The 13,576-nt window shown below is 40.1% G+C and overlaps 2 protein-coding genes across 2 annotated transcripts; one reads left to right on the top strand and one right to left on the bottom strand.

The window, feature by feature from the left end:
• Window positions 1-1,720: 1,720 nt before the first annotated feature.
• LOC140952174 (large ribosomal subunit protein eL6-like) lies at window positions 1,721-6,188 on the bottom strand. Its single transcript, XM_073401596.1, has 6 exons — window positions 6,098-6,188; window positions 5,488-5,694; window positions 4,176-4,307; window positions 3,526-3,574; window positions 2,485-2,663; window positions 1,721-1,920 (listed from the first exon to the last, which is right to left on the bottom strand). The coding sequence occupies exons 2-6, from the start codon at window positions 5,692-5,694 to the stop codon at window positions 1,768-1,770; spliced, it is 720 nt and encodes a 239-aa protein (XP_073257697.1). The 5' UTR covers window positions 6,098-6,188; the 3' UTR covers window positions 1,721-1,767.
• Window positions 6,189-6,257: 69 nt separating this feature from the next.
• LOC140951866 (oxygen-dependent coproporphyrinogen-III oxidase, mitochondrial-like) lies at window positions 6,258-12,813 on the top strand. The gene is made up of 5 exons (XM_073401231.1): window positions 6,258-6,683; window positions 7,176-7,453; window positions 8,707-8,818; window positions 11,297-11,483; window positions 12,193-12,813. The coding sequence occupies exons 1-5, from the start codon at window positions 6,317-6,319 to the stop codon at window positions 12,383-12,385; spliced, it is 1,137 nt and encodes a 378-aa protein (XP_073257332.1). The 5' UTR covers window positions 6,258-6,316; the 3' UTR covers window positions 12,386-12,813.
• The last annotated feature ends 763 nt before the right edge of the window (window positions 12,814-13,576 follow it).

The following is a 13,576-nucleotide window of genomic DNA, read 5'->3' as shown; positions in this document are numbered from 1 at the left end:
GTACGATATTTGAAACCTAAACGCAGAGGTGCACTCGAACGCGTAAACAATTAAACCGGCTCGACTGGTTCTTTCTTGTAGTGGGAATATTAAATACGGTGCCCGAACAAGCATTGTATTCAATTTTTCTTGGGACGGCTGTAATACCCAGGAGAAACGAAAAACAAAAGATGTGCAAAATTTGTAGCCTGCGTAGCAGGCGCTTCGAAGTAGTGGGCGAAGAGAGAACGGGCGCGCGCGAGGGAGACACGCGAGGGGTGTCTCCTTCTCGCGCGCCCGTTTTCTGTTGTGCTCACTACTTTTAAAGGATACAACGACTTACTGCCACTTGCTCTGGTTGATCAAGTGACACAACGAAGTTGTAGATCTGCTACGAGATTGAAACATGGACTCATTGTTTGGGTAACCGGTTAATTGCTTTAACCGCGGCAGGGTTAGCTCAGTTGGTAGAGCGCTTGACAGCAGAGCGGGAGGTCGCGGGTTCGATTCCCGGGGCCGGACCAATACTCTGAGAAATAAAGGTACTTCCTTTGCCCTGCAGGCGGCTGGACCTTCGCGTGGCTCGGATGACCACGTAAAATGGCGGTCCCGTCTCCATTAGGAGACGTAAAATATGTTGTTCCCAATTAGCACTTTCGTGCTTAATACACTGACACTCAAATAAAGTACCTTTTTTTGGGAGGGGGGGGGGGGGGGGGGTCAGAATATATGCAAAACACAGAGGGGCCGTACCTTGGAAGGGCTTGGAATGCAATGGGAAGATCTTATGAATCAGTCTTGGAGTGTGTCGACATTAAGTCCTTCACTTAAACCGTTGAAGAGTTACGCTTTTATGGATTTTAACTTTAATGTTTTAGCCCTGCAGACAATCAATTATAGAAGTAAGAGTTTCAAATACTTTTAACCTTGTCATGTGCCATAATTTCTATGTTTAACAAGAATTTTAGATGTGAGGTTTTTGATGTTTCAACTTTGTCAAGTACACATTATTGAATATTCTTATTGTTTTTTTTTTCAATTATTTGTTCATTTTCTTTACTACACGACCCTACAAGCTGTAAGCTTTGACTTTCATCGTGTATAAATAAAGGTTGTGTGTATGCATGTATCTGTCCCGGTTGTTTATAAAGGGTGGGATAGCGGTATCCACAAGGTAAGTTTCTGCTGAGCGGATAACGTAATTGTGCGTAGCAAAAACACGGCTCTACACGGTGAGCAGTCTCTTATTTTTGTTTTTAGCCACAGTAAATCAAGAGCACGCGTAATGGGAGAGCGGCGAAGCATAATTTTACTTTCTTTTCAACTTGCCGAGCGTGGCTCTGGGAAAGAAAAAAGACCACTCGCGGTCTAACAGGGCTCAATGCAACTTCGCGTTCAGTTTGTTCTATGGTTCGTTGCTATGATTTACTCACTTATAACTTAAGAGAGAATGAATGTCACCCCGCTATAAGTATTCCACAGCCTCGCAAGGAATTTTAGAAAAGAAGTCTTTGTTATAGCGGTCATTAGCAGAGGTAGCCTCCCCGCAGACGTCCTTTGGGGTTCGTTTGTCACGCATTCATATGCGTGACAAACGAACCTCAAAGGACGTCTGCGGGGAGGCTATAGCAGAGGTGCACTTCTGGATACTCAAATACATATCGCAAATGTTATTGAATCTATGGGAAAAGTCCAAGGAAGAGCTTCACGGGGAGAAAAAAATGACGGGAGACATAAAACATTACCATGTATTGAAAGGCTTTATTTTTGTAATTTACACCAACAAGCTCAGAATTTCATCAAGTGAGGGTACTGCCCCTTTCTTAGTGAAAACAAAGTCTTCATGTACTTCTTGAGGTGTGGCACCTTGGAGATCTCAGGAAGTATTTGCTCATCCACTGTCTTTTGGTCTTCTACACGCTCCTCACTTGGTTTCCTCTCCTGAAACAGAACCAGTTATGTGGCTATATATGAAGGCTTTAATATGCAATTTAGTCTAAGTTCTACATTGTTGTCAGTCCCAGTCACAGGTGAGCTACATGATAAGCATGCACATGTGAGCTAGTCAACTGCAGGAGGGGAGTGTTTTTGTCTCGATCGCCACACTATTTTAAGACCCGCCACAATTTTTTCTATCCAGGGTGATCATTTTATTAATTCTCATATGTTATCTCTTGAGAGTGTATGGATAATGTTAGGAGATAATTGATGCTGGTCACTATTGGGACCTAAAGGGTTAAATAACACAACAAATACAAAAGATGACATTTATGATCTTTAACAAGATTACAGTTGGGGTTTTTGAAACTTGTTCGCCTTTGAAGTTTTTCTCAGTTGATTGCAACTTTTATCACAAGGCTAAGGACACATATTTGTTTGTCATGAAGCTATGATTTTGGTATTTTACAACATGTATTTTATTTTCTTATGATAAATTCTGTAGTGAATAAGGGTAAGTAATTGGTAATACTAAACAAAATGGACTGGACTGACAAGTTAAAGTACCTCCTGAACATCTTCAAACATGTCCTCTGAGCGTTTCTTCTTCCTGGCCTCGCGTTTGAAGAAATCGTCAGTCAGGCGTTCAGGAAGCTTGAAGTTACCCAAATCTATTTTAGTGTTCGTAGCAATTACATAAGCTTGGGAAATTCGCCTAAGAGGGACACCGTTCACCTTGTAGGGTCCTAAAAGATCAATGCACAGTTCATTAAAATGGAATACAAATGGATTAAATGTCAAACTTCACTTTACATAATAAATAGAATATTACATGGCCGGTTGGAGATACGAAATTTCTCTTCTCGCGTTGAAAAAATATTTCACTCATTCGCTGCGCTCACTCGTGAAATATTTTTCAACACTCAAAGATAAATTTCGTATCTCCGTGCAGCCATGTAATACCCTCTATATACCCTAAGCCTAATGCTGACTAGAAATACATATGTTCTGTTGTCTTGTTTTACTAACATCGGCTTTGCATGCAAGTTCAACTTAGGACCAAAGTACAGAGCTAAAAGAAACCAGTCTTTCATCCGGGGTTAGCATCAAGCTATATGTGGGTTTGCCTTGGTGTACCATGAATTGCATGGCAGATTTCAGGAAAAGCATATCCTGTAGCAAACATTTCCAATAGAGTTACATGTCCCAGCTTTCTCAACGAACTCACACGGAAATGCTTGCAATGCAGGCTAGAGAAAGCAAGGATTTGATGGTAAAAGCCCAACTGAAACACTCTTCCAGTTCTAACAAACATATCCCTCGACCAATGTTCGTCTACCATGATTTTATGCAACTCAGCCAAAAAGCTACTCTAGGATAGTGGGGGGGGGGGGGGGGGGATTGGGGAGTTTAGTCCAGCATAGTGTAGCAAAATTCAGCTGCACTAGCTCTGGTAGAGGTTAAGGGTTCCAGGGTTCCAGCGGCACATCCCCACCCAAAAATTCTTAAATCAAAGGTACCTGCCCCCCACCGGGCTAACTGCTAGTTTGGCAAAGGGAGAAAATGCTTATTAGAGAAACAAAACAGTGTAAAACATGCTAATGTTACCTGTAACAAGAAGAAGGCCAGAAGCAAGTTGTTTGAGAAAGACAACCCTCTGCAAAAGAAATAATTACAATTTTTCTCATTTTTGAATGACCCTGCTAAAGTGCTATGACCCAACCCTGCTACATTGTATGAAAGAGAGTGATCATCAGAAATAATCAGATTGACCCAACCGATCAATTGAAAAATATCTTTATAAGCATTGCATACATTTTTCTCCTGTGTGTAAGTCAAAGTAATAGCAACTTTCGAGTTTTTTTTACCATGGACCACCTTTATATTACGCCCAACTGTCATGCTGTGTTTTAGAAAAGGACAGAAGCAAATGAAATGTATCAGAAGAGGGGAGTCCATTGAAGCAACATGCAATTTGTTAACTTGCTAAAGTGTTCCCCATTAGTGGGTCTCTTATTGCATGATTGAAGATTAGACTTTTAAACAAAGTTTATGATGAAGACAATGTGCGTATTTTTATTATTCCGCGATAATCACTCTAGGGATTTTCAATAATACAAACACCTAAGTAAATGACACTGACCCTCAAAATAATATTTTCCAGATTGCACATCATTCACAAACAAGAATGTCACAATAATTAACGACTCAACAGCTCCTTGATGATGTGAATGGTGTGGCCTTGCTTATATACTAACCTTGCCTCTGTGACGACCAGCCAATAGCACAAGAATGGTCCCAGGGGTGATAGAAGACCTCAATTTAGTGAGCTTGGCCTTTCGGCGGTTCTTCAGGGGTTGTTTTACATCTTCTGTTGGGTAATAGCGAGACTACAGAAGAAATAAACAATACACACTGAAAAAATGGTTTTCCCCAGGTAAGCAACCTCTGCCTATTAAATGGGAGGTTGTTTACCAGGAAAAATTCTCAACAATTCAAAGCCACAAGTTAGGAACAATGGTTATCTAACCCTTCCTGTATTTACATGCAAAGATACAATGAAAATGGTAATGTGTCACATGACAGTGCTCAACATGACATGACAGTTAAGTACACTCTGTTAGATGTTCTTGTGTATTTATCATAAGAATTCATTTGAAAATTTCAAAACAAATGTCAAATTGGGGATTTTCCCTATTCCGATCACATGTTAGTCTGGATTCAGGAGTTTCAAGCAAAATTGGGAGAATCCCAACAAGATTGTGATGGTTGGTCTCACTTTACACCGGCGCTTTATGAGCTGCACTGGCTGCCAGTTTCTTTGCGTATTGACTATAAGATTTTACTTTTGACTTTCAAATGTATTTATGACCTAGCGCCAACTTATCTTAGCGATCTTATTAGTATAAAATCGAATTCATTATATAATCTTAGGTCTACTGGTAAGCTCTTATTGGACCATCCCAAGGTAAAAGATGCTTACAACATTGGGAGCAAGATCATTCTCAGCAGCAGCTCCGAAACTCTGGAATGAGCTACCTGTGGAGCTTTGTCAAGCAACATCACCTAACAGTTTTAAATCTTGACTTAAAACCTATCTTTTTAAGAAGTATTTTTATAGTTTGTAACTTAGTTTATTTTATTCTCACGGTAATGTATTTTCGTTTTCTTTTAAACATATGATTGTAAAGTGCTATTGATCAGCACATGTAAATACGCGCTATATAAATTGGTAAATTATTATTATTATTATTATTATTATTATTATTATTATTATTATTATTATTATTATTATGGGAGATGCTGGGTCATAATAATGGCATGTCAAGGTTATTTTGAACATTTTTGATACATTGAATTTGTTAACTTTGATTGCTCTGTGCCCCTCTTAAGGAGGGGGAATTTAAGCACTTTCTCTGGGTCCTTCACAAAGTCCCCTCCCTTGCCTGGGGTCACCCCCCAGGGGGATGGCCAATGAGTATCAAGACATCACATACAACTGGTGAGATATCTGTCTATACTATCTGTTAAATCATTAAAAAAGGTGCATTGATAACTTCAATAGCATACCTCTCTCTTAACAGGGACAACTCTTGTACCACCATTTTTATCTCCTCCAACCTCTTTGACTCGAGTTTTCGCTTCCTCGGTCACTTCCTTCTTTACTCCAGTCTTTTTCCTCTTGTAGAGAGCCCTCTTTTTGTATATGGCCGATCTGCTGTACCTTCCGATACCCGGTGCAAGATCCTTGTTTCGTGGCGTGTGGACTTTTGCCATCTATATTAAATGACACACGTGAAATTTCATTTGTGAGAGATTCACGTACAGCACCATGCATGTGTGCTATAATTTATTATAAACACTGTAAACTACAACAATTTTAGCTATAGGAAATTTTGAGACGACAGTTGTTGCCGATAAATAAGTCGCAACTACTAACAGTGTATTATAATCTTTTTAGGATAGTACTCTATTTTCAAAACATAAGCAGAAAAGCTTACTACAAGTTCGAGAAAGAAACGAATATCAGGGGATTCTTTATTACATTTTTACGAAAATATAAATATACAAGAAGTTACAGGTATCCTTCAATGATAAGCACAGAAAGGAAGGGGTGATGATGTCGTAAGCGAAGCCAGATAAAGGTTGATTCCGAACAGGGAATTTTTAATTCCCTTACCTTTGCAAATGCCACGGACGAAGAGATCGCTCACATCCGGGAGATCGTGATTCAAGTATCGTGAGACAACAGTTCTCAGCGGCATTTGTAAGCTTTAAGGACTAACTGTCATATATGTTGAACGAACTGTACCAAATTTTTGTTACTGACTCATCGGCGATATTGTTCCCGGCAGAGGTTAAATATTGACGACAGTTTATTTTCCTTGCACATTCTGCAATGGCTTTTAGAATCAGTTTTCTTCGTGTTTTTTGTGCGAAGAGTAGTAGCAAAACCCGTGCTCTTCTTCTTGGTTTTGGAGCGTCTACCATAGGAATTGGTGCCGCGATTTCCACAATTTCACTCCTCTCTGCGCGCGAAAAGCCAAAACTTGTGGACACGTCAACGTTCATGGCTGAACCCCTAACGGCACCAGACATCTTGGAGAGTAGCATGGACGACTTTAAGAGCCGCATGGAAGTCATGATCCTCGGTGTACAAGCCGAAATTTGCAAGAAACTTGCTGCGATTGATGGACAGGAATTCCGTGTGGATCGATGGCTGAGAAAGGAAGGTGGTGGCGGGATAAGCTGTGTTTTGCAAGATGGTAAGAGTCTTCATTTTATGGATAAATTTCTTCGTTGCACTGTGGCTTATTTATATATTTTAATACATTTTCCCCCTGTCCTTGTTTGCTATTAGTTAGACATTTTGCATGAGGGCCCCATGGTTGGGGTCGAGGGGGGGTGAGGGGGAGGGGGGTGGGGGTTGGATAGGCTTCCATGTTAAAAAAATGGGTACAAAAAATGGGTATTTTAGTTAAGGTAAAGGGGTGTATGGTGGAGTGGCGCAAGTGTAACTTATCTGGTTTGAAAATAAAGCAAGTGAGAACACTCTAGGGTGGGATGGCCAATTTTGTCATTTGAGTGCATGTATTAACTTCCTTCTGGAACAAAACTCGTTCCAGAATGACAGTTATTCCACTGTCATGAAAGTAGCCCTTAATTTGAAACATTAAGGGGCTCTACAGCTATGGGAGTCAACCATAGCCAGTTCCCTACATATAATGATGGGAACCCTGGTCTGTATTTTTTTACAGGGAAAGTTTTTGAGAAAGCTGGAGTGAACGTTTCTGTTGTTTATGGTCACTTATCTCCACAAGCTGTCCAACAAATGAAAAGCAGAGGCAACGATTTAAAAGGAAACAAGTTTCCATTTTTTGCAGCTGGAATAAGCTCAGTCATTCATCCTCGCAATCCTTTTGTACCAACCCTCCACTTTAACTATCGTTACTTTGAGGTCCAGGAAGAAAATGGAAAGAGACACAGTTGGTTTGGTGGAGGAACTGACCTTACTCCTTATTATCTTAATGAAGAGGTAACAAGATCACCTTGATGTTACTAAATTGTGGGTGAAGTTGTCATACTAGTTGAAGAGACAAATTTTTAAGGCTTGAATATTTTTGTGATCTGGCAGAAATGATGACAAACATGCTTCTCAGAACTGAGTATTCAATTTGTTCTTCAGCTTCCATAGCCACATTTTCACAGGTCTAGTTAACTAATTCTCTGTAGAGAAGAGAGATCTTTCAAACCACACATGTACTAGGATGAGCATGATTCAGTTAAGGAGGACAGAGACAAAAAGCAAAAAGCCATTTTAAGGGGTATAGAATGGTAAATTCAAGACTTTACGAGGCTGTGAGACCCTGGTTTCAAAATTTGAGACTTTGAGATGCAAAATTACCTGAAAATGAGACTTCAAGACCCATCAAAAATGCTTCCGAGATTTTGAGATAGGGCCAAAATTTTACAAGACCCATGTTATTCGAGGAACCATTTTATACCCGTTCTTTAGCCGGAATCAGTTGTAATGTTGTTGCTCCTTTACGCAACTTCTTTTCGTTCCATCAAATCCTAAGATCCTAAAAGCTTTGCCTAAATAAAACCTAGTAATTGCCCAACAAATGAAAAAGAAAAAATGAGGTGAGAAGAGTAAAGAACAGAGGACGAGAGAAAGTGGAAAGTAAAAGTCACTTGAGACTGCTACATGTATGTGTATGTCACTCTTAAACATGTCTCGAACTTTTTCTTTCTGCACCTGCCCAAACTTCAGAAGCGGATATTTTGCATCTGGAACAGACAGCTGCGAAGTGCCAACTTGTAAATGGCTTTGTGGAAAGATTTAGCTTTTTATAGCCAGACAGTGACCAGAAAATGGCTCAACTGGCTTCAAACTGCATTTTCAGCAAAATTCTCAGGATTGAATGGGTTAACATTTAACCTTGATTGCAATGAAAAGAAACTTTAGAATAATTTTTATAAAGTTTATTTGGGATAAAATGCAATGTTATGCTACAGACATCTTCATTGTACAATATACACTTGAGTTAATAACTGAATTTCTTCCAAACGGCCTTGAGTGGAAAGCACCGGGGTATTAAATTTTGTGTTGTAAATTTGATGATTTTTCTGTGCTTCTTTACTGTGGAATCTTTTTGATCTGGCAAAAGTCATGAAAATTTACTGTATGTACCATTAAAATAACTTCAATGAGGTATTTAGTGCTGTTGGTACTTTGGCATTCCATCACCCTGCTGGTTTTGTTAACCAAAAATGACTTATTTTCAGGATGCAAAGCATTTTCATAAGACTTTGAAAGAGTTCTGTGATAAACACGACAAGTCATATTATTGCAAGTTCAAGAAATGGTGTGATGACTACTTTTTTGTAAAACACAGAGGTAAGTTCTAAGCAATAACAACCATGATAATGACATTAAGCGACATGGCCAAGAAGTAAGAGCACTCGAATTGTAATCTGGAGGCCCTGACAGAGTTCGTACAGGTTATGGAAAACCTAGCCTGCACCACAGACAAATCTAAACTCTGGTTAGGTCTGTCTGTAAAACAGTGCCAAAATCCTTGTTCTTGTCCCTCACCTGTGTACCAGGATTTGATTACATGCCATGATTGGCCTGTTAATAAAGAAGTGATCGCCCATTTGCCACTCAGGATGGAAGGAAATTCGAAACACACTTCCAGTAATTCAGTGAATCTGTTGGGGGCCCAGAACAGGGATCTTGGCACTGCTTCACAGACTTTACTATAAAATGGAGGTAAAACCTAGAAAGTCATGAAATTTAAGATTTTCATTTTCCATGCCTTGAAAGTCGTGGAATTTAATAATTGTCAGTCATGGAAAGTCATGGAAAATTTAAGTTATGTTTGGTAGATTTTAGTCACTGCACTTGTCAAAGCAAGGACAAAGTAAAACAGAGGCAAGTAGTTGAGTAGACCAAACGTCATGCATTTTGGCAGAAGCCAGAACTTGTGTCTGTTGAACTGAGTTAGGTTAACAAATCACCAGAAAAAAAGAAAAGTTTTAACTTTTTCGAAAGTGACAGCTTAACCTCGGGTCATGGAAAACTGCAAAAATTCATGGGCAAAAATCATGCAAAGTCATGAAGTTTGAAGAGCTCAAAAGGATAAAAACTCCCCCTGAGTTCAATCCCCACCTTTACTAGCATCCCTCGCAACCGTTTTAGTCTTGTCACGCAATACTCCCCCCTAACAAACAAGACAAAAATGGTTGCATGGGAGACTAAGCCCTAACCGCTAGCTGGGTTTTTTCTCGGTAGCCAACTGGTTTGCCTCGTCTCCTTTCAAGACGACCAAAGTTCCGCTAAGACATCTGATAAATAGTTTATAGGGTAGCTCCAGATTAACCACAGAGACTTCTAAAGCATAGAGAAAACCATTTGGGACACTTCTGACATACAGTCGAACCCCCTGTTTATGGACATCTGCTTAATATGGACACCTAATTATTACAGACAGTTCGCTTTGGCTCTGGGGAAAGAAAGCCCTTACTTTTTTTCCAAATTCAACGCGCTTTATATGGACACCCTGTTAATACGGACACTTTCTATGGCCCCCTCAGTGTCCGTATTAAGGGGGTTATTATCATAATTACACATGGGAAAATCAATGGCAGAGCTACAGTAAATCTTAAAATAAGTATATTAGATAGTCGTACTAATAGTTCCAGGCTAAAAAAAGCGAAATGACAAAAAGAAAAAAAAAACAAAACAAATAAAAATAAAAGAACAAAGGAAGAAAAAAAAACATATATATATATATATATATATATATAAATTACTATTTATGATAAGAGGAATGCTTTCAGCTTACAGCAAAAGGAAGCGGTACTTGTTGCATTTCGAATTTCAAAACTAAGAGAGTTAAAAAATTTAGGACCTTGGAAACTGATGGAGAACTTTCTTATATTAGTCCTGCATTGTGGTAAATAAAAATGCTCCGAACTTCTAGTGCCATAAGAATGCACCTGGCGTGTCACCAGAAACATGTTATTGAAGCTATAAGGAAGTAAGCCAGATCTGTATTGATACATAAATTTTCCTATTTGAAGAGAAGTGATGGTGTCTCAAAAACAATATTTGTGAAATTATGGAGTTGTTTAGTACATCCATAAAGAACAAGATCAAAAATGTTTACTTGCTAAAAGTTTTGATGGGGGGGATATAAGCACCTTTATGCTCCAAAGACTCCATATAAATCCTTCTAACATAGGCCTGGGTCTATTTCTTGAAAGACACGGAAACTTTTCGGACCAGAAGACAAATTTTAAAATCAAAACCTGTTGAATAGTAGCCCCTTTCCTAGCCCACAAACCCATCAAAATTGCTTCACTTAGTGATAGTTTCATTGTATTATTTTCAAAGTTATTGAAACTTTGATCTTGAATGCAAACACGACAAACACAAAACAGCTTTCTGGGCCTGAAAAGTTATCAGAATTTTCAAGAAACAGGCCCCTGGCCAATTTAAGAAGGATTTGTGTGGAGTTATAAGACCATAACGGTGCTTATATGTCCCCACCAATCTGCACTAACAGGCTGAGTTTTTGCAAGGGGGCTTTTTCATCTTGTTTTTTCCGAATATGCCAACCAATCCCAATTTTTGTGACGTCACACTTCTTTTCTCTATTGCTTTTAACAGTAGGTTATAATAGCTAAAAAGGGCTCAATTAAGGTTACTGGGAAACTGCCCACCTACCCCTCCCCTAAGCCAACATCATCACTTACTTCTCACTTAGGGCATAATGTTGGCTTAGGGGAGGGGTAGGTGGGCAGTTTCCCAGAAGCCTCAATTGATCCTTAGAAAGATTGCCAGGACAATTTCTCTTCTTATTTACTGTAGGTGAACGTCGTGGTGTTGGTGGCATATTTTTTGACGATCTTGACACGCCTTCACATGAAGCCGCATTTCAGTTTGTCAAGGCGGGTGCCAATGCTGTACTACCCTCTTATGTTCCTATTGTAGAAAAACACAAAGATGATCCTTATACGGACAAAGAACGACTCTGGCAATTACTCAGGAGAGGCCGGTGAGTCCGTAGGTGTGGTGTTAGCAACAGAAATTCCATACTGATGACGCATCACTACTCAGACCTGGGTAGTGCTTCTGATTGGTCGTGCCGCGTGGGAAATTTGCTTTAGCCAATCAGAAGCACTGCCCAGATCTGGGTAGTGACGCGTCATCAGTATGGAATTTCTGCGCTCGTTTCTCAGACGTCATTTGGCGGGGAAATCAGTTGTGACGTGGCAAAATGTCGGCCGTCTTCTCAGGCCAAAGCCCGCGAGCAAGTCGGGTTTTCGCGCGCTTGACGGTCACTTGTCTCTCGCCTCTGCTTCATGACATCTTACAACGGACATCATAGACACAACGTCGGATATAGAGAACGCGAAAATGGCTGGAAGATTTTAAGGACTTGGCTACAACGAAATACTGACAGTAAAAGGCTACGGCCTGTACAGGGAATCACAAATAGCCACTTGAAGGTTTTTCACTGCTTTTTGGAGAATATCTACAAGAAAAAAAATTATCCGTTCATATTTTAAAACTACTGATGAACTGGCAGATGTTTTCAAGAGTTTTTCAGAGGTAAGAATGTTATGATGTTGGAAATCTGTTGAATGAATAATTTGAATTCGTCTCGGAGGATGTTATCCACCCCAGCCTTCAGCTTCTGTGTAGTTCATTGTTCATAGCATTATTGCCTTCATATCCAATATTATTGCATTTTCTTCTCGCAGATACGTGGAATTTAACCTTGTGTATGACCGAGGTACGAAATTTGGACTCTATACCCCTGGGGCTCGCATAGAAAGCATCTTGATGTCCCTGCCGTTGGAGGCCCGTTGGGAATACATGCATGCACCCGAGAGCGGGAGCAAAGAAGAGGAAATTCTGGAGGTTCTACGAAATCCAAAAGACTGGGTCGAGTAAGGCGGAGTCTTCGGTTGTTCAACGTGTTTTCGACAAATAGAAAAGAATAAGTCGCGAAGCGAAGAGAGACAATGCAGCAAAAGCTGTTTAAAAAACTGTGTGTAAAAAATACGTACATGCCCACGTCCTCATGGCGTTCGTAAGACCTTAGACTACTTGCAAAGTAAAACTATTTAAAGACCCACACTGCTGTTAAGCATTATTTGTAAAATAGAGCATACTTAATTTAAAACGCAATGGAAAATGATATATAAGTTATATTTTTGTAAAGAAGAAGTTCTACAAACAGAAAGAGTGATTTGGTCAATAATCATAGACCTAAATCCTGTTCGGTTTTCCCTAGACCCGCACGATGGCACAAAACGTATCCGTGGCACAAAACCTATCCGATATGTAACGCTCCACTTTCGAGATCGGTGCGGCGCGCGCAACTTTTTTCCGTACAGATACCGCGCCGAAATCACCCAGTTGTTATGTGTGAACAGAAACCCTATCTGGTATGGTTTTCGTCCCGACGCGAGAGCTCTCCAGTATAGTTGTGTAGACATTCCCTTAAACGGACTCAAGATGGCATTGAACTTAACAAGTGGACTAAATTTAATTACGATCTGGTCGATTATGCATCAGGAAGAAATAAAGGGACCAACAGGAGCCTATTAGTAATTTAGTAATTACCCTGGGCTCCTGGCCCGGGGGGGGGGGGGTACTCCCTATGATGGCCTATACGGGGAGGCTCCGCCCGAAAGGGTTATCTTTTCAGGCTTTAGGGTAGGGATTTTACTAGTTGAAGTATATCAAGGGGTAGGGAAATCTGTCATTTGGGTCCTGTGAAAGCGCCCAAAAGGGCTAACAGATGAATTCTATGGCTTTATAAAGTCGAGAAAACGTTCTATTTTTGTGATTAATTCCTATTTAAAAGACAGTGCATTAACAGGAGTTAAAAGGGATGCAAAGTTCTAAACAAGGTATGTGAAAGAGGTAACATTTGTCAATAGAAGGTATACGAAAGGGGTACCTTTTTCGTGAAAAATAGCATATAAAAGGTAAGGGGTTGGACCTCAGGGCGGAGCCTCCCCGTATAAACATTGTTGAGTACCCCCCCCCCCCCGGGGGTGGGGCTATTGGTCCCAAACAATTCTCCCTACTTTGAAGTGTATGTCTGCGGTGTAGATTGTTTACCAAGCCAGAAGC

Source organism: Porites lutea, chromosome 11 (assembly GCF_958299795.1).
Source record: "Porites lutea chromosome 11, jaPorLute2.1, whole genome shotgun sequence".
NCBI lineage: Eukaryota > Metazoa > Cnidaria > Anthozoa > Scleractinia > Poritidae > Porites > Porites lutea.
The sequence above is the reverse complement of the archived record's forward strand: the minus strand, read 5'-3'. Positions and strand labels throughout refer to the sequence as shown.